General features: G+C 35.5%; 3 protein-coding genes across 4 annotated transcripts in view; 1 reads left to right on the plus strand and 2 right to left on the minus strand.

Annotated features, from left to right (window-relative positions):
* The window catches only part of LOC129790342 (clavesin-2-like), an 891203-nt gene that overhangs the window by 345250 nt on the left and 525335 nt on the right, over nt 1-20618 (minus strand). The window lies entirely within an intron of this gene.
* Nucleotides 2658-15179, plus strand: LOC129790174 (vesicle-fusing ATPase 1-like). The gene is made up of 5 exons (XM_055827548.1): nt 2658-3050; nt 3111-3199; nt 3261-4929; nt 4993-5336; nt 13574-15179. Exons 1-5 carry the CDS (start codon nt 3042-3044, stop codon nt 13707-13709), a joined length of 2247 nt encoding a protein of 748 aa, XP_055683523.1. The 5' UTR covers nt 2658-3041; the 3' UTR covers nt 13710-15179.
* On the minus strand, nt 16412-20490 carry LOC129790359 (trimeric intracellular cation channel type 1B.1). 2 transcript variants are annotated; one of them, XM_055827838.1, is made up of 4 exons: nt 20357-20490; nt 19950-20091; nt 17133-17632; nt 16412-17061 (listed from the first exon to the last, which is right to left on the minus strand). In XM_055827838.1, exons 2-4 carry the CDS (start codon nt 19998-20000, stop codon nt 16785-16787), a joined length of 828 nt encoding a protein of 275 aa, XP_055683813.1. In that variant the 5' UTR covers nt 20001-20091; nt 20357-20490; the 3' UTR covers nt 16412-16784. The 2 variants fall into 2 exon arrangements, with proteins under 2 accessions (XP_055683813.1, XP_055683814.1); XM_055827839.1 differs by lacking the exons at nt 19950-20091; nt 20357-20490 and adding an exon at nt 19290-19391.

Here is a 20618-nt window from a genome sequence, read left to right on the forward strand (position 1 = left end):
GGGCATTAGAACCTAGATTCATTGGGAATTAGAAACTTTGATTACTGTTAGACGAAAAACTAACTCATTATCAGTCAAATATTTCCTTTAGGCTACTTCCTGATTTTTTCATAATTTAATTTTTTAACTATATCATCTTGACCACGAAAGTATTCCAATTAAAAAGCGAGACAATCTTTAACCCTAAACCATCATAGCAGTGTGTGTGACTAAGAAAGAGACAACTGTATAAATTCTGAGACATTCAGCCGGTAGTTAAATTTGCATAAACTTTCTCCCGCTCAACGTTCTTCAAGTCTCGTGATACTTGTATTTCTAAAAAAATACGCACTAAATAAATAAAATGAGATAATAAGGCCCAAATACCTTTTAGCTTTTAGTAGTTGCAAAAGCTCTGAGATCAATAACTCCTTATCGCAATAAATCGTTCTAGTTTCCGACTTATTTTCCCACGCGTTTGCCCACGTTTTTTAAAACAAATTCAATGTGCAAAATACGCGATTTTCGCACCTCAATGTGCTATTTTTGGGCAGGGACGCGTCTATAATTTTCCACTCACTACACTGAAAGAAGTGACACGTCGCGCGAAGTTGAGAAAGAGAAGAGAATAAAATAAAAAAAATTGAAAGGTTCTAAGACCTAACTCACACATGCGTGATAACCATTCTCATGTTAAAATGCAACAACGCGATGATAGCGAAGTTTTGGTTAATAAGGCCAGAAAGAGACAGAGGGATCTGTTTCAAAATTTTGTGAAACCTTTTTCATTTATTACGTCATGCAAATCCAGAACTTTTTGAGATTCATTTTCAGCATGACTATCAGAAATACTCATCATCTAAAGGAAAAATCTGGAATGACAATAATTGTGGCACAATTACGAGACTATCAGTCAATAAACAGCAAATCATGAAGATGAGGTGTTCACGTGGATTTGGAGGCAAGACCATGCCGCGAGAAATAAACAGTCACACATAGGAAATTTATTTTGAAGCAACACCACACAAACGGGGATCACTGGAGGTCAAGTTCGCCGAAATTGTTTTCTTTTATATGCATTTTGCGTGATAAAAAAAGCCATTTATCAATACAGATTGATTCCTCTTATCATTACACCCAGTTTGCTTTCTCGATGACTAGCTTCACTAGCTCAATAAATTTTTATAATAATTCGGAATTCATTAGAGGGGTATTCATTTACGTAAGGAAATTAACAAGAACTGCCATACATACCTACGTCGTAGAGCATAAATTTTTAAAGATATTCCTTTCTTTAGCTTTAGGGAAATTGATTAATCATAACACGTGGTAATCGATGATTGAGAGATATGACCTTCCTCATATTTCTTCGTGTTAATTGATTACCTACTAAAGTTTTTCAGAATATCATTAATTATTTCACGTACGCTTTCATCCAAATTACATTTTTTTCCTCGTGAATTCATATATTTGAATTTTGATAGAATAAACTCAATAGGCAATGGTTCAAAAGAGAAAAACTATTCGATCTTCTCAACCATTTCAGAGCTATTAAAAGGAAATTAATCTGCATACAAAGATAAGGGTAGTAGCAGAGTCCGAATGTTAACCCTTGCGTTTTGTTAGTCAGCAATAAAGTATCATTCTCGTACTTCTCAATGGTATTCTTGACGGTCGTAAGCTGTTCCTTGTAGGCATCTCTGGACTTTTTCATTGCGCTGAGTGAAGTTCTTTCCGACTTCACGTCGCTCGATGGACCTTTTGTGGGTTGAGACCATCCTATCGTTCGGATCAGATATTTTTCTAAGCTCTGTTGATTTTACATTTTCAAGCGAAGGAAAGATAAAGATCAGTTTGTACCTTAAAATACTTCACATATTCTTCTTTTCAAAGAACCACAATACAGGTGTCCTAGAACAGCCCTCAGATGTTAAAAACGCTGATATTAAGTGTGAGGCGTTTAAGAACAAATTCGCCGGTAGCATATCGAGGGCTGCATTGTAAAAGCGGCTAAGTCGGTATGAGCTCCGCACCGACTTAGCCGGTTTTACAATGCAGCCCTCGATATGCGATATCGCAAAGAGGAAATTGTATCCAGAGATCAAACAATAATTTTTCCCAAGATTTCGGGAGGATGCAACCTACTTTCCTCAAGGAGTCTGGAGAAAGACTTATTTAACACACATATTTATGTAGAAACTTAATTCATAAAGAGAAAATTAACTACAAGAAAACTTACAAATTACCTTAAAAATCTAGACTCCGTAATGATGTTAAGAACCATCGGCTATATTCACAGACATTTCTTCAATGCTATTTCTGTTACCTTGATTTTAATGCTTCTTTCTTCCGGCTCCAGGATCCAAAAAAGCCAAAATAATTCGTCACTTGTCTATAAAAATAGCGAAAAGTAACGAATTGTCAATGATTAAAGCAAAACAAAATAATAATTTGTGCCCTGGATGGTCCCATATCGACCTTCACAAAGTTCACAAACTTACTTTGGTGTCCAACAAAATGATTTTGTGAAAAAAATAACACAAAAATTTTAAGAACATATTTTCTGCCCGGAAAAGCGCAGGAAAAGTCGGAAAAGCAAAAAAAAAAAACTTCAGAACAATTTAATTTCTCGCGGTGGAAAACTCAATTGATTTCGCTGGCTAGCCGCTTCGGCTCACACAAAGTTTGACAGTTCGCTATTTTGTGTGAAAAATTACCCAAAGGCGCTGTAAAGTTTCAAAATATTGGAGTTTTGGGAGTAAAAAAGCCCATTTCATCATTTAATTGGCTCAATTAACCGTTCTAGTCACCTGCGACTTGGCCTGTGATAGTGAAATCGTGGCTTTTGAGTAGTTGAGAAAAGCAATTGGGAAAGTTTTATTGAGTTTTCCACACAATACGCCCGTGTCGTGGAAAATATTGATTTTCCTTCAGCTCCCCTTACCTTTTGTCCTTTAACCAGGGGATTCTTCTTGTGCAATCCTCAGTCAGATAGAAGTAAAAGTCCTTCAGTGGCCATTTAATTGTCTTGTGAGGAAGAAAGAAAAAGGAACTACGCAGAGATGGCAATTGTGAGTGTAGTTTAAATCCTTTCCCGGAGATGGGGAATTATTGATTTCTTGTCTTTGCAGAGAATGAAAGCCACCAAATGCCCTACGGATGAGTTGTCGCTGAAAAATGCAGCAATTGTCAGTCCAAGAAATTTTCCCGATGATGTCAAGTATGAATAATGCAAGAGATTCCACCAAGAATGGGTGCTAATTGGTTAATTAATATTCCAGATACATTGAGGTGTCAACAGGTCCTGGGCAGAGGTTTGTCTTCTCCATTGAACGCCACGACGATATCCCGCCGAATTGTGTGGGTTTCTCCCTGGTTCAGAGGAAGTGGGCAACATTGTCCATCAATCAGGACATCGATGTGAAACCCTTCAATTTCGATGCACGCAAGAATGCCGAATGTATCGTCAATGTGGTGCTGGAGGTGGATTTTGTCCAGAAGAAAGTCACCACGACAGAACCCTACGATACAGATCAGATGGCAAAGGATTTCATCATGCAATTTGCTGGCCTAGCCCTCACAGTGGGGCAGCCGCTGGTGTTTAGTTTCATGGATAAGAAATTACTGGGATTGGCCGTAAAGACCTTGGAGGCAGTTGATGTTAATGCCTACCGTGACAATGCTCACATGGAGCCGAAGCCAACAAGATTTGGACGTCTCTTGGGGAATACAGTGGTAACGTTTGAGAAGGCAGAGAATTCCTCTGTGAATCTCGTGGGCAAGTCAAAGGGAAAAGTTGTCCGGCAGTCGATTATAAATCCTGATTGGGATTTCGGAAAGATGGGAATTGGTGGTCTGGACAAGGAGTTCAATGCCATCTTCAGGCGCGCCTTTGCATCGCGTGTTTTCCCACCGGAACTCGTGGAGCAGCTGGGCTGCAAGCACGTCAAGGGAATTTTGCTGTATGGCCCTCCGGGAACGGGAAAAACTCTCATGGCACGACAGATTGGCAAAATGCTCAATGCCCGGGAGCCCAAGATTGTCAATGGCCCACAGATTTTGGATAAGTACGTGGGTGAGTCTGAGGCCAATATTCGACGTTTGTTTGCCGAAGCGGAGGAGGAGGAGAAGAGACTCGGCCCCAATAGTGGACTCCACATTATAATTTTCGACGAAATCGATGCCATTTGCAAGGCTCGTGGTTCTGTGGCAGGAAATAGCGGTGTGCACGACACCGTGGTGAATCAGTTGCTCGCCAAGATTGATGGTGTTGAGCAGCTGAACAATATCCTCGTGATTGGTATGACAAATAGACGGGATATGATTGACGAGGCCCTAATGCGTCCGGGTCGATTGGAGGTGCAAATGGAGATTGGGCTACCCAATGAGGCAGGACGCTTCCAAATTCTCAACATTCACACCAAACGCATGAGGGATTTCAACAAAATCAACCCAGATGTGAATAATCAAGAGCTGGCGACACTCACGAAGAATTTCAGTGGTGCTGAGATTGAGGGTCTCGTGCGTGCTGCGCAGTCCACGGCAATGAATCGTCTCATTAAGGCCGCCTCGAAGGTTGAGGTGGACCCTGAGGCAATGGAGAAGCTCATGGTTAATCGTCAGGACTTCCTGCATGCCCTTGAGAATGACATCAAGCCGGCATTTGGTACTGCAGCTGAGGCGCTTGAGAACTTCCTTTCACGCGGCATCATCAACTGGGGTACTCCTGTTTCGAGTCTCCTGGAAGACGGATCGCTGTACATTCAGCAAGCACGTGCAGCTGAGAGTCATGGGTTGGTCTCAATTCTCCTCGAGGGGCCACCCAATGCCGGCAAAACAGCCCTCGCTGCTCAGTTGGCTAAAATGTCAGACTTCCCATTTGTGAAGGTTTGCTCCCCCGAGGACATGGTTGGCTTCACAGAATCCGCTAAATGTCTCCAAATCCGTAAGGTAAGTCACGCACACATTTCCTTTTCAAGGAATTTACTTAAAATTTTCAATTTTTTTTTAAAGATCTTTGACGATGCATATCGATCAACTCTGAGCTGCATTCTTGTGGACAACATTGAGCGTCTCTTGGATTACGGTCCAATTGGACCGAGATACTCCAATCTCACCCTGCAGGCCCTGCTGGTGTTGCTGAAGAAGCAACCGCCCAAGGGGAGGAAGCTTCTCATTCTCTGCACGAGCAGCCGACGACAGATGCTCGAAGACATGGAGATGCTCTCCGCCTTCACGTCCATCCTCCACGTGCCAAATCTCTCACAGGCTGAGCATGTGTTGGCCGTACTTGAGGACAGTGATGTCTTCAGCAAGCAGGAACTCATGTCGATTAATAAGAAACTCCATGGCAAACGGTGAGTACGATTTTTTAATGATTTTCTTACCAAATTGTATTGACTTATTTAGCCCCTTCATTGTGGTAATTAATTCAACCCCAACGATATAAAAGTTTCACAGAAGGTCGAAAAAAACGTGTTAAAAAAAGTTATAAGAAGAGATTAGACGTCAGTTTGAAGGAAAAACTTTTTCCTTTATTCTACGGGTTAGAAAACTTTTTGTTGAAGAAAAAGTTTGTAAACTACAGAAAAGAACTTTTCTTCTGCATTGAATAAATGTTCCGGACATTTAATCCGTTCTATCGTGACGTTTTGTCTTTTAATTTCAATTTTTTAAAATTTTCTTTTTTGGACTGATTAAAAATCAAAAGAAAGACGTTAGAATTCTAATTAAAAACTTATTTTATTTAAAAGATTTTTTAGAGAACCTCTGAAATTTTCTGGCTCTCCTGTTGATTTTAGAGCAAATCTGAATGGATTTTTGGGTCATCCCGTACCCGCAGGTTCGTCGATGAGCCTGATCGATATGTACTAAAGGGAAGTTTCAAATGCAAAAAATAAGAATTTTCAATTTTTCCCTTTTAAGTTTAGACATATTTTTGACTGAAATCAGTTTTTCGCATTTTCTGGCTCTCCTGTTGATTTTAGAGCAAATCTGAATGGATTTTTGGGTCATCCCGTACCCGCAGGTTCGTCGATGAGCCTGATCGATATGTACCAAAGGGAAGTTTCAAATGCAAAAAATAAGAATTTTCAATTTTTTTCCTTAAAGTTTAGACATATTTTTTTGACTGAAATCAGTTTTTCGCATTTTCTGGCTCTCCTGTTGATTTTAGAGCAAATCTGAATGGATTTTTGGGTCATCCCGTACCCGCAGGTTTGTCGATGAGCCTGATGGATATGTACCAAAGGGAAATTTCAAATGCAAAAAATAAGAATTTTCAATTTTTATCTTAAAATTTAGACATATTTTTTGACTGAAATCAGTTTTTCGCATTTTCTGGCTCTCCTGTTGATTTTAGAGCAAATCTGAATGGATTTTTGGGTCATCCCGTACCCGCAGATTCGTCGATGAGCCTGATCGATATGTACCAAAGGGAAGTTTCAAATGCAAAAAATAAGAATTTTCAATTTTTACCTTAAAGTTTAGACATATTTTTTGACTGAAATCAGTTTTTCGCATTTTCTGGCTCTCCTGTTGATTTTAGAGCAAATCTGAATGGATTTTTGGGTCATCCCGTACCCGCAGGTTCGTCGATGAGCCTGATCGATATGTACCAAAGGGAAGTTTCAAATGCAAAAAATAAGAATTTTCAATTTTTACCTTAAAGTTTAGACATATTTTTGACTGAAATCAGTTTTTCGCATTTTCTGGCTCTCCTGTTGATTTTAGAGCAAATCTGAATGGATTTTTGGGTCATCCCGTACCCGCAGGTTCGTCGATGAGCCTGATCGATATGTACCAAAGGGAAGTTTCAAATGCAAAAAATAAGAATTTTCAATTTTTACCTTAAAGTTTAGACATATTTTTTGACTGAAATCAGTTTTTCGCATTTTCTGGCTCTCCTGTTGATTTTAGAGCAAATCTGAATGGATTTTTGGGTCATCCCGTACCCGCAGGTTCGTCGATGAGCCTGATCGATATGTACCAAAGGGAAGTTTCAAATGCAAAAAATAAGAATTTTCAATTTTTACCTTAAAGTTTAGACATATTTTTTGACTGAAATCAGTTTTTCGCATTTTCTGGCTCTCCTGTTGATTTTAGAGCAAATCTGAATGGATTTTTGGGTCATCCCGTACCCGCAGATTCGTCGATGAGCCTGATCGATATGTACCAAAGGGAAGTTTCAAATGCAAAAAATAAGAATTTTCAATTTTTATCTTAAAATTTAGACATATTTTTTGACTGAAATCAGTTTTTCGCATTTTCTGGCTCTCCTGTTGATTTTAGAGCAAATCTGAATGGATTTTTGGGTCATCCCGTACCCGCAGATTCGTCGATGAGCCTGATCGATATGTACCAAAGGGAAGTTTCAAATGCAAAAAATAAGAATTTTCAATTTTTACCTTAAAGTTTAGACATATTTTTGACTGAAATCAGTTTTTCGCATTTTCTGGCTCTCCTGTTGATTTTAGAGCAAATCTGAATGGATTTTTGGGTCATCCCGTACCCGCAGATTCGTCGATGAGCCTGATCGATATGTACCAAAGGGAAGTTTCAAATGCAAAAAATAAGAATTTTCAATTTTTATCTTAAAATTTAGACATATTTTTTGACTGAAATCAGTTTTTCGCATTTTCTGGCTCTCCTGTTGATTTTAGAGCAAATCTGAATGGATTTTTGGGTCATCCCGTACCCGCAGGTTTGTCGATGAGCCTGATGGATATGTACCAAAGGGAAATTTCAAATGCAAAAAATAAGAATTTTCAATTTTTATCTTAAAATTTAGACATATTTTTTGACTGAAATCAGTTTTTCGCATTTTCTGGCTCTCCTGTTGATTTTAGAGCAAATCTGAATGGATTTTTGGGTCATCCCGTACCCGCAGATTCGTCGATGAGCCTGATCGATATGTACCAAAGGGAAGTTTCAAATGCAAAAAATAAGAATTTTCAATTTTTATCTTAAAATTTAGACATATTTTTTGACTGAAATCAGTTTTTCGCATTTTCTGGCTCTCCTGTTGATTTTAGAGCAAATCTGAATGGATTTTTGGGTCATCCCGTACCCGCAGATTCGTCGATGAGCCTGATCGATATGTACCAAAGGGAAGTTTCAAATGCAAAAAATAAGAATTTTCAATTTTTACCTTAAAGTTTAGACATATTTTTGACTGAAATCAGTTTTTCGCATTTTCTGGCTCTCCTGTTGATTTTAGAGCAAATCTGAATGGATTTTTGGGTCATCCCGTACCCGCAGGTTCGTCGATGAGCCTGATCGATATGTACCAAAGGGAAGTTTCAAATGCAAAAAATAAGAATTTTCAATTTTTACCTTAAAGTTTAGACATATTTTTTGACTGAAATCAGTTTTTCGCATTTTCTGGCTCTCCTGTTGATTTTAGAGCAAATCTGAATGGATTTTTGGGTCATCCCGTACCCGCAGGTTCGTCGATGAGCCTGATCGATATGTACCAAAGGGAAGTTTCAAATGCAAAAAATAAGAATTTTCAATTTTTACCTTAAAGTTTAGACATATTTTTTGACTGAAATCAGTTTTTCGCATTTTCTGGCTCTCCTGTTGATTTTAGAGCAAATCTGAATGGATTTTTGGGTCATCCCGTACCCGCAGATTCGTCGATGAGCCTGATCGATATGTACCAAAGGGAAGTTTCAAATGCAAAAAATAAGAATTTTCAATTTTTCCCTCAAAGTTTAGACATATTTTTTGACTGAAATCAGTTTTTCGCATTTTCTGGCTCTCCTGTTGATTTTAGAGCAAATCTGAATGGATTTTTGGGTCATCCCGTACCCGCAGGTTCGTCGATGAGCCTGATCGATATGTACCAAAGGGAAGTTTCAAATGCAAAAAATAAGAATTTTCAATTTTTTTCCTTAAAGTTTAGACATATTTTTTTGACTGAAATCAGTTTTTCGCATTTTCTGGCTCTCCTGTTGATTTTAGAGCAAATCTGAATGGATTTTTGGGTCATCCCGTACCCGCAGGTTTGTCGATGAGCCTGATGGATATGTACCAAAGGGAAATTTCAAATGCAAAAAATAAGAATTTTCAATTTTTATCTTAAAATTTAGACATATTTTTTGACTGAAATCAGTTTTTCGCATTTTCTGGCTCTCCTGTTGATTTTAGAGCAAATCTGAATGGATTTTTGGGTCATCCCGTACCCGCAGATTCGTCGATGAGCCTGATCGATATGTACCAAAGGGAAGTTTCAAATGCAAAAAATAAGAATTTTCAATTTTTCCCTCAAAGTTTAGACATATTTTTGACTGAAATCAGTTTTTCGCATTTTCTGGCTCTCCTGTTGATTTTAGAGCAAATCTGAATGGATTTTTGGGTCATCCCGTACCCGCAGGTTCGTCGATGAGCCTGATCGATATGTACTAAAGGGAAGTTTCAAATGCAAAAAATAAGAATTTTCAATTTTTATCTTAAAATTTAGACATATTTTTTGACTGAAATCAGTTTTTCGCATTTTCTGGCTCTCCTGTTGATTTTAGAGCAAATCTGAATGGATTTTTGGGTCATCCCGTACCCGCAGGTTCGTCGATGAGCCTGATCGATATGTACCAAAGGGAAGTTTCAAATGCAAAAAATAAGAATTTTCAATTTTTACCTTAAAGTTTAGACATATTTTTTGACTGAAATCAGTTTTTCGCATTTTCTGGCTCTCCTGTTGATTTTAGAGCAAATCTGAATGGATTTTTGGGTCATCCCGTACCCGCAGATTCGTCGATGAGCCTGATCGATATGTACCAAAGGGAAGTTTCAAATGCAAAAAATAAGAATTTTCAATTTTTCCCTCAAAGTTTAGACATATTTTTGACTGAAATCAGTTTTTCGCATTTTCTGGCTCTCCTGTTGATTTTAGAGCAAATCTGAATGGATTTTTGGGTCATCCCGTACCCGCAGGTTCGTCGATGAGCCTGATCGATATGTACTAAAGGGAAGTTTCAAATGCAAAAAATAAGAATTTTCAATTTTTCCCCTAAAGTTTAGACATATTTTTGACTGAAATCAGTTTTTCGCATTTTCTGGCTCTCCTGTTGATTTTAGAGCAAATCTGAATGGATTTTTGGGTCATCCCGTACCCGCAGATTCGTCGATGAGCCTGATCGATATGTACTAAAGGGAAGTTTCAAATGCAAAAAATAAGAATTTTCAATTTTTTTCCTTAAAGTTTAGACATATTTTTTTGACTGAAATCAGTTTTTCGCATTTTCTGGCTCTCCTGTTGATTTTAGAGCAAATCTGAATGGATTTTTGGGTCATCCCGTACCCGCAGGTTCGTCGATGAGCCTGATCGATATGTACCAAAGGGAAGTTTCAAATGCAAAAAATAAGAATTTTCAATTTTTTTCCTTAAAGTTTAGACATATTTTTTTGACTGAAATCAGTTTTTCGCATTTTCTGGCTCTCCTGTTGATTTTAGAGCAAATCTGAATGGATTTTTGGGTCATCCCGTACCCGCAGATTCGTCGATGAGCCTGATCGATATGTACCAAAGGGAAGTTTCAAATGCAAAAAATAAGAATTTTCAATTTTTCCCTCAAAGTTTAGACATATTTTTGACTGAAATCAGTTTTTCGCATTTTCTGGCTCTCCTGTTGATTTTAGAGCAAATCTGAATGGATTTTTGGGTCATCCCGTACCCGCAGGTTCGTCGATGAGCCTGATCGATATGTACCAAAGGGAAGTTTCAAATGCAAAAAATAAGAATTTTCAATTTTTACCTTAAAGTTTAGACATATTTTTTGACTGAAATCAGTTTTTCGCATTTTCTGGCTCTCCTGTTGATTTTAGAGCAAATCTGAATGGATTTTTGGGTCATCCCGTACCCGCAGATTCGTCGATGAGCCTGATCGATATGTACCAAAGGGAAGTTTCAAATGCAAAAAATAAGAATTTTCAATTTTTCCCTCAAAGTTTAGACATATTTTTGACTGAAATCAGTTTTTCGCATTTTCTGGCTCTCCTGTTGATTTTAGAGCAAATCTGAATGGATTTTTGGGTCATCCCGTACCCGCAGGTTCGTCGATGAGCCTGATCGATATGTACCAAAGGGAAGTTTCAAATGCAAAAAATAAGAATTTTCAATTTTTACCTTGAAGTTTAGACATATTTTTTGACTGAAATCAGTTTTTCGCATTTTCTGGCTCTCCTGTTGATTTTAGAGCAAATCTGAATGGATTTTTGGGTCATCCCGTACCCGCAGATTCGTCGATGAGCCTGATCGATATGTACCAAAGGGAAGTTTCAAATGCAAAAAATAAGAATTTTCAATTTTTACCTTAAAGTTTAGACATATTTTTGACTGAAATCAGTTTTTCGCATTTTCTGGCTCTCCTGTTGATTTTAGAGCAAATCTGAATGGATTTTTGGGTCATCCCGTACCCGCAGGTTTGTCGATGAGCCTGATCGATATGTACCAAAGGGAAGTTTCAAATGCAAAAAATAAGAATTTTCAATTTTTCCCTTAAAGTTTAGACATATTTTTGACTGAAATCAGTTCTTCGCATTTTCTGGCTCTCCTGTTGATTTTAGAGCAAATCTGAATGGATTTTTGGGTCATCCCGTACCCGCAGGTTTGTCGATGAGCCTGATCGATATGTACCAAAGGGAAGTTTCAAATGCAAAAAATAAGAATTTTCAATTTTTCCCTTAAAGTTTAGACATATTTTTGACTGAAATCAGTTTTTCGCATTTTCTGGCTCTCCTGTTGATTTTAGAGCCTTGCGGGGATTTGTTGCGCTTCGCGCAAATTTTAGGATGAAAAAAAATTGTGATTTTTTATAAGTAGATTGGGGCCACATATCAATCCCGGAAAATAAATTTGCAAAGAGAAGAAATCATTTCCATTTCAGGCGCCAAATTCAAAAATTTGCAAAATTGCATGAATTTTATATGGGAGCTACCTGAAGGGAGGCTTTGGGGGGAAAATGAATACGGCCATCTGAAACCGCCTGATATAAGGAGCCTCTGTACCAAATTTCATCGCGATCGGACAAACGGTGTAGATTTGTATAGCCGAACACGACTGAAGATTACCAACAAACAGACCTTTCTTTATTATATAGAAGAAGATATATGGCCCTTAATCCAATTTCTTGCAAATCGAAAGAATTTCATCCTTACAACGATATCCTTTGCAAAAAAAACTTCTTTATTTATTTATTTTTATTTTTTGTAAGAATACGAGCATAAAACATTCATTGTAGGCCCAAAAGGATTTAACGATATGACCTCCTTGTCACAAAAGGGTTAAAAAAAAAGAACATTTTCTCCCCTCTTCGTTTCATTGAATAATACGTTGCGTAACATTGCGAGAAATAAATAATTGATTGAATTACTATAGAGAAATATGTAAGATAAACAACTTAACCCATGCTAACGAGGTCACAGATCTTCTGTATGTAGGACCTTCATTTTATAGAATTTGACTAATAAGCCTATAAGAAATATAATTCCTGAAAAAAAAAATTTTTAGCCCCTATGGGGGCGTCGGTAGACACCGTATGATATATCATACGTTTAACGAAAGGGGGTTGAAAAAATTCAATTTTTTCTCAATGTTGAAACAAAGATTTTAATTTATTTAAACGCATAAATTACATAATTTATGCCGGAATTAAGTATTCTGGCTAGATTTTGGACCAGAATTAATTAATTGATCCAATAGAACTCCAATCCTTGGGTTTCAGAATCAATTCACTGCGTTCTTGTAGAGTTCTAGTTCTAAGAATATAGAGACCTGAACTTGTCGTGATTACCACAGTTATCCTCATCGCTAATAGATGCTTAGCCAGGAAGTAAAATAACCACCTCATGTTGCATGTTTTGCTCTAGGACGGATACTTCTTGTGAGTATGCTGACAAGTCTCCGGACAGAGCCGGATGTACTATCCTTCTTCGTTCTCATACCTACAAAAATCAAGATTTTCGCTATAATTTCTATATTTCCTGGTGTGAGGTACTTCTTAATACTTATGATGTATCTGATTTAGCACTTCCTGGCATTCCTTTTCACTGCAATCTTAATTTTTATTCCCAAACCCTTAGATCTTCCCTCACAGAAATAAACTCGCACTATAACCTAAAAAGTACCTCAATTCAACCAACGTATGATATATCATACGCAGATGTTTATCGCGCAAAATAATTAAATGATTTGCGGTCGGAGACGGATATTTTGGTTAATTCACAAAGTTTTATTAATAAATAAGTGATTTTGCACAAAATATTGCAGAGAAAAAGGGAATTGTCACTTAAAATACACACATTTTGGTTCCCGGACAACATTGCAATTGGATACACTTAGATTTTTGTCAAAAAATAATATTATTTTATGTTTTTGACACCCAGGAAAATTAATATAAAGAGTTAAGGGATTATAAAAGTGGAAAACACTAACCCGGAAGGAAATTTTTGCGAATTCGCGTCATAAAAATTAAACAAAAATTACCAATTTTGTGTATGATATATCATACAAAAAGTGAGGATGGGTTAATCCAATCTTTGCATGATAAACTTTAATTTTCCACGGCTTATATGCGGGCTTTTCTTGTCTTTGCAGCTTATTCATTGGAATTAAGAAACTCAACGGACTAATCGATATGATTCGGCAGACAGACCATGAGTACCGCGTCATCAAATTCCTGTCCAAATTGGAGGAGGAAGGATGTTTAGACATGGGTACAGGTGCACAGTAACTAGAAGTTGATGAATAGCAATTGAATCTATCCGTTGTGCATTTCAATGATTTATTTTAAGAGCCAAAAAGGTGAAAACAAAAATCATACATATTGTGGGCTTTTTAGAATGCACAACGATCGTAGTATCAGCATATTAATTATTATAAATCAGTGATTTATTGAAAGAGAAAAAAAACACCACATTTGGTGCCACAATGATTATTGTGTGTGTAGTGCTTCAGATACATATTTAAAGAAAGAAAAATAAAACTTCGGGAGACTCAAGAGAATAAATTGTAGCTATTCCCGAAGATTGTTGATTTGTTTCTAGAGATTGTAAGCTAATATTATTATATATATAGTAAGTATATAATTCTATTTATTGAACATTCCATATTTTCTTAATTTTTGTTTCTTTATTTTTTACCATTATATTGTTGTAAAATATATTTAGTAGATTACACTTGATGCTCTATATTACGAACAAAGTGTTGATTTCTCGATTATTTTGTTTCTTTTAATGAAAAATTTCAGCAATAAAAAAATGAATTAATTCTTAATTATTAATAATAAAAAATTGACATATCTTATTCTAATTTCAATAATGATTTTTTTTAATCAAAATTGAATTTCAAAAATAAGCAGAAAAATTGCGAAAAACACAGCACTACGTAATTTAGTAGACTTCAAAGTGAATTTTGACTTCTTCCTCTAATTTATTGGGACATCTTTCTTGTGCTTCCTCTATTTTATTGTTTTATTGCACAAGAAATTTGTCAAAGTAACACCACCGTCGTGTAAAAAGCAAGTTAATAAAATAATATTTTAGCAATTTATTAATATTTTATTGTGTAAAGTTCTTCTTGTAGTAGGTCAATTACCGACGCATGCAAATTATAAACAAGTGAATGATAGAGAGAGCATAAAAAAATTGGAACTTTCAATGACTTCTAAGTGTAGTTATTTTCAAATTAAAAAAAAAATTGGTGTTGAATAGGTACTAAAAGACAAAATTTGTTGATTCGTAAGTTTAAAAAAAAATTGCGATAAGTTTTTCAGTGTAAATTATAATTGATAAAAAAAAGTTTAAAAAATGTAAATTTTTGGAAAAACAAAATTATCACTAATCAAGCATTCTTCCTGCTTGGCAAAGTGGATGAAAGGAAGGAGAATAGCTTCACTGTTGTAAAATGAAATTCGTAAAAAAAAGAAATTGTTGAAATTCATTAAAAAATTGAGGCAAAAAATGTAGTACAATTTTATGATAAGAGACAAGAAGCGAAATAAAATCGCAGTTATGCTCTAAAGAACTATTAATGAAAAAAAAAAAGTATTTTATCCTCACTTTCAAAATTGCAATTAAAACACGCATGCAGAATGTAATTCAATTCTGATCACCCCTCCAAAAAAATTGAAAATTTAAAGGGGGATTTATCAAAATAAAAATTATAAATAATGAAAAGAAAATAAATCAGTTCGAAAATTATATTTCCTTTTTTTTTAATTCTTTAGAATTTGGAGTAGAAATTTTAAAAATTTTCACCTTAATGTCCGTTATAGCGATTTCTTTATTTTAAAATATTAAGATTTTTTGTTTACAAATATTTAGAGAACATTGCAAATGAAGGCACGAAATCTATTTTCGAAACTTTTAAAATTAACCCTTTCGCGTTTTTTGGATCATACGTTGACCCAAAGATGAAACATTTTATTTTGCTATTTTTTTATAAATTCAATTTTTCCTATACATGAAATTCACGCAAAAGAAGTCGAAGAAGACGTTTTGCCTGAAAACTGTCCTCTGAAAGCATTCATAGAATAAGTATCGTGATATAAGAGCGCATGTTTCAATGTATTTTTTATGTTTCACGTTCGACAGGAATGGGTTAAAAATAGTCAATGAAACATCAGCGAGAATGTTTCAATGGCTAAAAACACGGAGATGACGTCATTGTTTGTATTTTTGCATAATCAGAATTATTGAAGAAAAAAATTAGTGAAAATCGAAGAAATATTGATAGATCTTTTTTATTGCCTTTTTCAAGAAAGAAAATATTAAATTGAATTTTTAGAACATTTATGATTTTGCGAAAGACGTTACAGTTTTACCTTTTGAATATTTAAAGTTATATTTTATTTTTCAATTATTGTTGTAAAACAATTTAGTTTAATAGAAAAGTTTTTAAAACCAGATATGTATGTCTTGGATTTTTTTGGAATTATTCTTGAAGTCTATTTTTAAGATACCAAAAGTCTTAAATTATTGCGAAAGAAGTTTTAAAAAAGATTTCTTGCATTAAAATTCAATTTTATTTTAGAAAAATAAAACCTTTTTATGGTATTTTATGCACTCAAAATTAACGAGAAAAATTTTCCGAGTCTAACAAAGAGCAAATCAGGGTTAGAATAAATTTTTAAATGCATTTTATTTTTCTCTGTGAATTTCCTTCATTCTTTAGCGCAAAGAGAAATATTTAAAACATAAAACTTGAACCTAAAATCCAGACTAAAATCAATATATATTTTTGCCATTTCCTTCCCAACACCATCGTTCAAAGCTTGATAAAAATCAGTATTTTGGCTAATTATTGCAGCGGGCTGACTCACAAAAATATCGAACCTTATCTATAGTGAAGAGAAGAAAATGGCCTAATGTTCCAGGAATTCCAAAGTCAAAGATAAACAACAATACCTCTAAAAGCAAAAGAAAAAATAAAATATTTTTCTTGACCCTTCCAACGATCTTTATTTCTTGACATCTTTTACAAATCACCAATATTTTCATTTTGGCTTATCATTGTCCAATTTGTTTTTAAAAATTAAAAATACAATTCAATATATTTTCTTGTGCACTTAAAAATCACCCACATTAATTTTTAACTGCACACCCTAAATATATTGAGGGCAAGAGTTCGTCAAGTTTTTTTTGTGTAAAAATTTCACTGACTAGAAAATGATGTATTTTAAAAAGTTCATGCGATGTGGAGCAACTCTACTTTTTGGTCGAAATGATTTTTTTTTACCTCTTTGACATTGTTCTGCGATGTTCATCTTGATGGGGATTTTCAATTATCCCATTTTGGGGGGGGGGGATTAATTGGCTTTCTTTGCATCCTTGGTTTCCTCTTTAGCCTGACCACGTCCCAGCAATTTAGCCAAACTATCCCAAATGCCACCAAGGAAGAGGGCACAGAAGAGATTTTCGAACGGTATGAAGGGATCGTGAATACCAAGGAGGATTGATGAGAGTTTGAAGTAAACGAGGAAGATGACAATGCCAAAGTAGACAAGGGCGTGTGGTGCAGAAATTAAATCAGTCTTCTTGTCCAGAACGAAAATGATTGATGCCACAAGAGATGCTTTCGTATAGCTAAAATAAATTATTTTCATTGATCATTCTCAGCACTATTTTTGGGGCACACGAAAATGCTTAAAACTCACAAGCTTGGTTGCATGAATTCCATGGCAGTTGGTGTCCAGGCACCACGGATGAGTCTCTCAACGAGTTTCGTGAAGCCAGCACCATTGCCCTTGAGCGTCCCAATAATAATCATGATGATAAATGCATTGGGATAGAGCTTAGCAGCATGCGTGACACCATCGTGGATCTTCTTGGCGCGATAAATCTCCTTCATGGCACTGGCAATAATTTTAACGGGTAGGAATTTACCCACTTTGTAGCCAATGTCGAAGGGTGTGTAGAAGACAATGTACCACACAATTGTCCCCACAAGAAGCTGCGGCGTATTTTTGAGTGGAGCCAAAATGGGTTCACCAAGAAGTCCATTGGCAACCATTCCACCCGCAAAGATCACCAGCATCGTTGAGAGCCACAGTGCAAGCGGGTGTTTTCGTGAGAAGGCCTGTGCATTGGAGCCAAGATCCTCGCGTACAGACAGAGCACATAGAAGACTGTGTGCTATGTCAAAGTACGGGAACATCTGCAAATAATAATTACAATATTGCAAAAGACGATGAAATGTGGGCTAAATTGGTCACACTCTCCTTCGTTTTTGCTTCCTAAAAAGTTGAAAATGCAATTTTCTGCGGCAGCCAGAAAGCTATTAAAGCTCATGACTCATTAAGAGGGTCTAACTCTTGCACTTAAGAGTTTAAAGCGTATGTTTAAGTATTTGCAAGAAATTATTTTTTTTTACAGGCTATGTTTGGAAGTTATGCAGTAATCCAGGTGAGATAGATTTTAGAGTCAAAGAAGTCCCTATAATGCCTTAATTATTCACCTCTCGATTTAATTGAACGAGGAGAAGGATTTAAATCGCTGAAATCAAGGGGTCTTTATCTGTCGAATATTTTGACTGTTTTGTCGAATAATCTGAAGATTCGCGAATAATCACAAAATTTCCAAAAATCTGAATATTCTCAATTTCAGCTAAATTTTAGTACTTCTTTGGCTTGAATTTACTACTTTCTTGGTTAGAATTTATTGTTTTTTAAGTATACTTTTCAGGATTGAGTTTAGTACTTATTCGCCCTTAGTTTAGTACTTTTTTCCGATTGAATTCAGAACTTTTTCAGTTATAATATATTTATGGAAAGAATTTAGTACTTTTTTTATTATTGAATTTACTTCTTAAGATTGTATTTTCAAATAATACTAAATTCTACCCGAAGCAATAGTAAATTCAAGCCGAAAATGTACTAAATTCAATAGGTAATTAAAAGTATTAAATTTTATTCAAAAACATAGAAAATTCTATCTGAAAATGTATACTGAATACAATGGGAAAAAGTACTAAATTTAAGCCTATAAAGTACTAAATTGAATTTTACTTTTTCGTTTTTAGGCTTTTGCTCAGTCTCAGACTAAATATACAGAAAAGTTTGTCTGCAGAATATTTTGATTTCTTTGGCGAATAATTCGAATAATAAGAGTATTCTCAGTCAGATAAACACTCCTTGACTGAAATCGAACATTGTGAAGCTTAAAAAACTTGTTAAGGACTCAGAAATTTTTTTTAATTTCTTTCTCTTTAAACTTGATGAAAGCTCGGGGAAAACTATGTTCGATAAAAGGATTAAAGAATGTCGATTTAAGGACTAATTCATAGGCAAAATCCTAGAACTCTGACCCTCTATACAAGATCTCAAACGTCTTGAGTAGTTAACTTTCAAAGGTTCCAATATGACTAAACCCCTTTCCCAATTTTTAGAATCAGCAATTAAAAACATTTTTAACGTTTTAGTATTGTAAGGAAACTATCTAAAAAAAAAAGCTACGTATGCAAAAGAAAAAAAAACAGCTTAATCCGAATAAAATAAAGCCCCAATTCTCTCTCTAAAATTTGCTGAAAAATTCACTTTTCAATAAAAAAAAATGTGACAAACTCATTTTATTCTTCACAAAATACTTTTTATATGCGCGTGTTTAATCTCCTTAATCCACCTTCATTTTTTTCACATTCTTCATGATTGTGATGAAAATTCTATTCTTCAAGTACGAAAAAATTAGAATATCACGATTAATTGGCTGAACCAATATTTCAACGATAAAAAATCAAATTCGCAAATTCAACACAAGATAATAAAACATTCACGAAAAATTAGAATAGAAGATAAAAAACAATTGATAAAATTTACATAGAAACTCTGAGAAAGGAGTGTGGTATGAATAGAATTAATCGTCTCCATGTCTACTGCTGCCGTCTAATACCGAGATTCACTTCAAACTGACTCCCCTGAGCTCAGGTGGGAGACTTTTGGCTTTATCAGTAGACATCATGTGCAAATAGGCAATTTTTCTAAACATTGTAAGTACATGGAATAAAAGGAGTTTATTCACATTTAGATTTTTTTTAGAACTTAACTATAATTATAAACGGAAAATGAAGTAGAAAGGTGCGCTTTTTAGTGAAATTATTTCCTTAAATATTTATTTTCTCGGCTGTTTTTCCAGAAAGTAATTTTTAGCATTTTTTAAATATAATTAAAACTGAATAGACTCCTTTTCCTAAAAAATCATGTTTACATCGGTACAGTGGTGTCCAATATTTACATTTTTTTTTAATTCTCAATTAATCTCCTTGAACTTTCCCAAAATGTTGGAAATGTGGAAAAATTGCGAAAATTCATTTTCTGGAAAACTCTTGTAAATAAAATCGGATAATCACAAGGCATATCCTACGAATATCCATGACCAATGTCCAACAATATTCCGTTTTTTCGCAAAAAATCGCATTTTCTAACCGGAAAATCGCCAAGAGAATCTGAAATTATATTTTCCCACCGAAATCGTCTTACCTTGATTTTTATGACTTGATTAGCCATATCTAAGAATGCCTCCGGATCCATGTTTGCTGTCCCCTTTCTGCCTCCTATTCAAAGTTGATAAATTTATGGCGTCTCAGTGGGAGGATGGACGACCCAGATGTGCTTTATTTATCTGAAAATATCAAATGAAATTGCATTTATTTTTTTGCCAATTTTCCAGCGCGCCTTTTTCATTATTTTGAAGATAAAAAAAAACACGTCACTGGTGTTGGGTTCACTACGCCACTGAGATTTATTTTTAATCTCAAACCGTCTGTGTGCGTGTATGCGTGTATCATGGGGAGAATTTTTCATTGCCTTTTTGCAATTCAATCTCCCGGAAAAACAATGTATTTTCACCATTTTTGGGCAATTCGGCATATGCCACGTGTACTTACATTGCTTTTCCACGTGTCTCTTGCAGAAATCCCGGGGGAAATTACTTAGAAAACTCCACCGCACATTTCGACCAAAAAGTCCGAGCCCTGTGTGTTTTAAATATAGACGCTCACGTGTGTTGGTAGTGGTGAGGTCGAATGGGCGCGAACCGTGCAAGGGGCGTTTCACGCAATTTGCTCAAAAATCAGCCTAAAATGTCACGATAGTTGTCCTTGCGACTGTCATGAGACATTGTTAAGGATCTTTTCGAGTAAAACAGGA

This window comes from Lutzomyia longipalpis, chromosome 2, assembly GCF_024334085.1.
Source record: "Lutzomyia longipalpis isolate SR_M1_2022 chromosome 2, ASM2433408v1".
NCBI classification, from domain to species: Eukaryota; Metazoa; Arthropoda; class Insecta; order Diptera; family Psychodidae; genus Lutzomyia; species Lutzomyia longipalpis.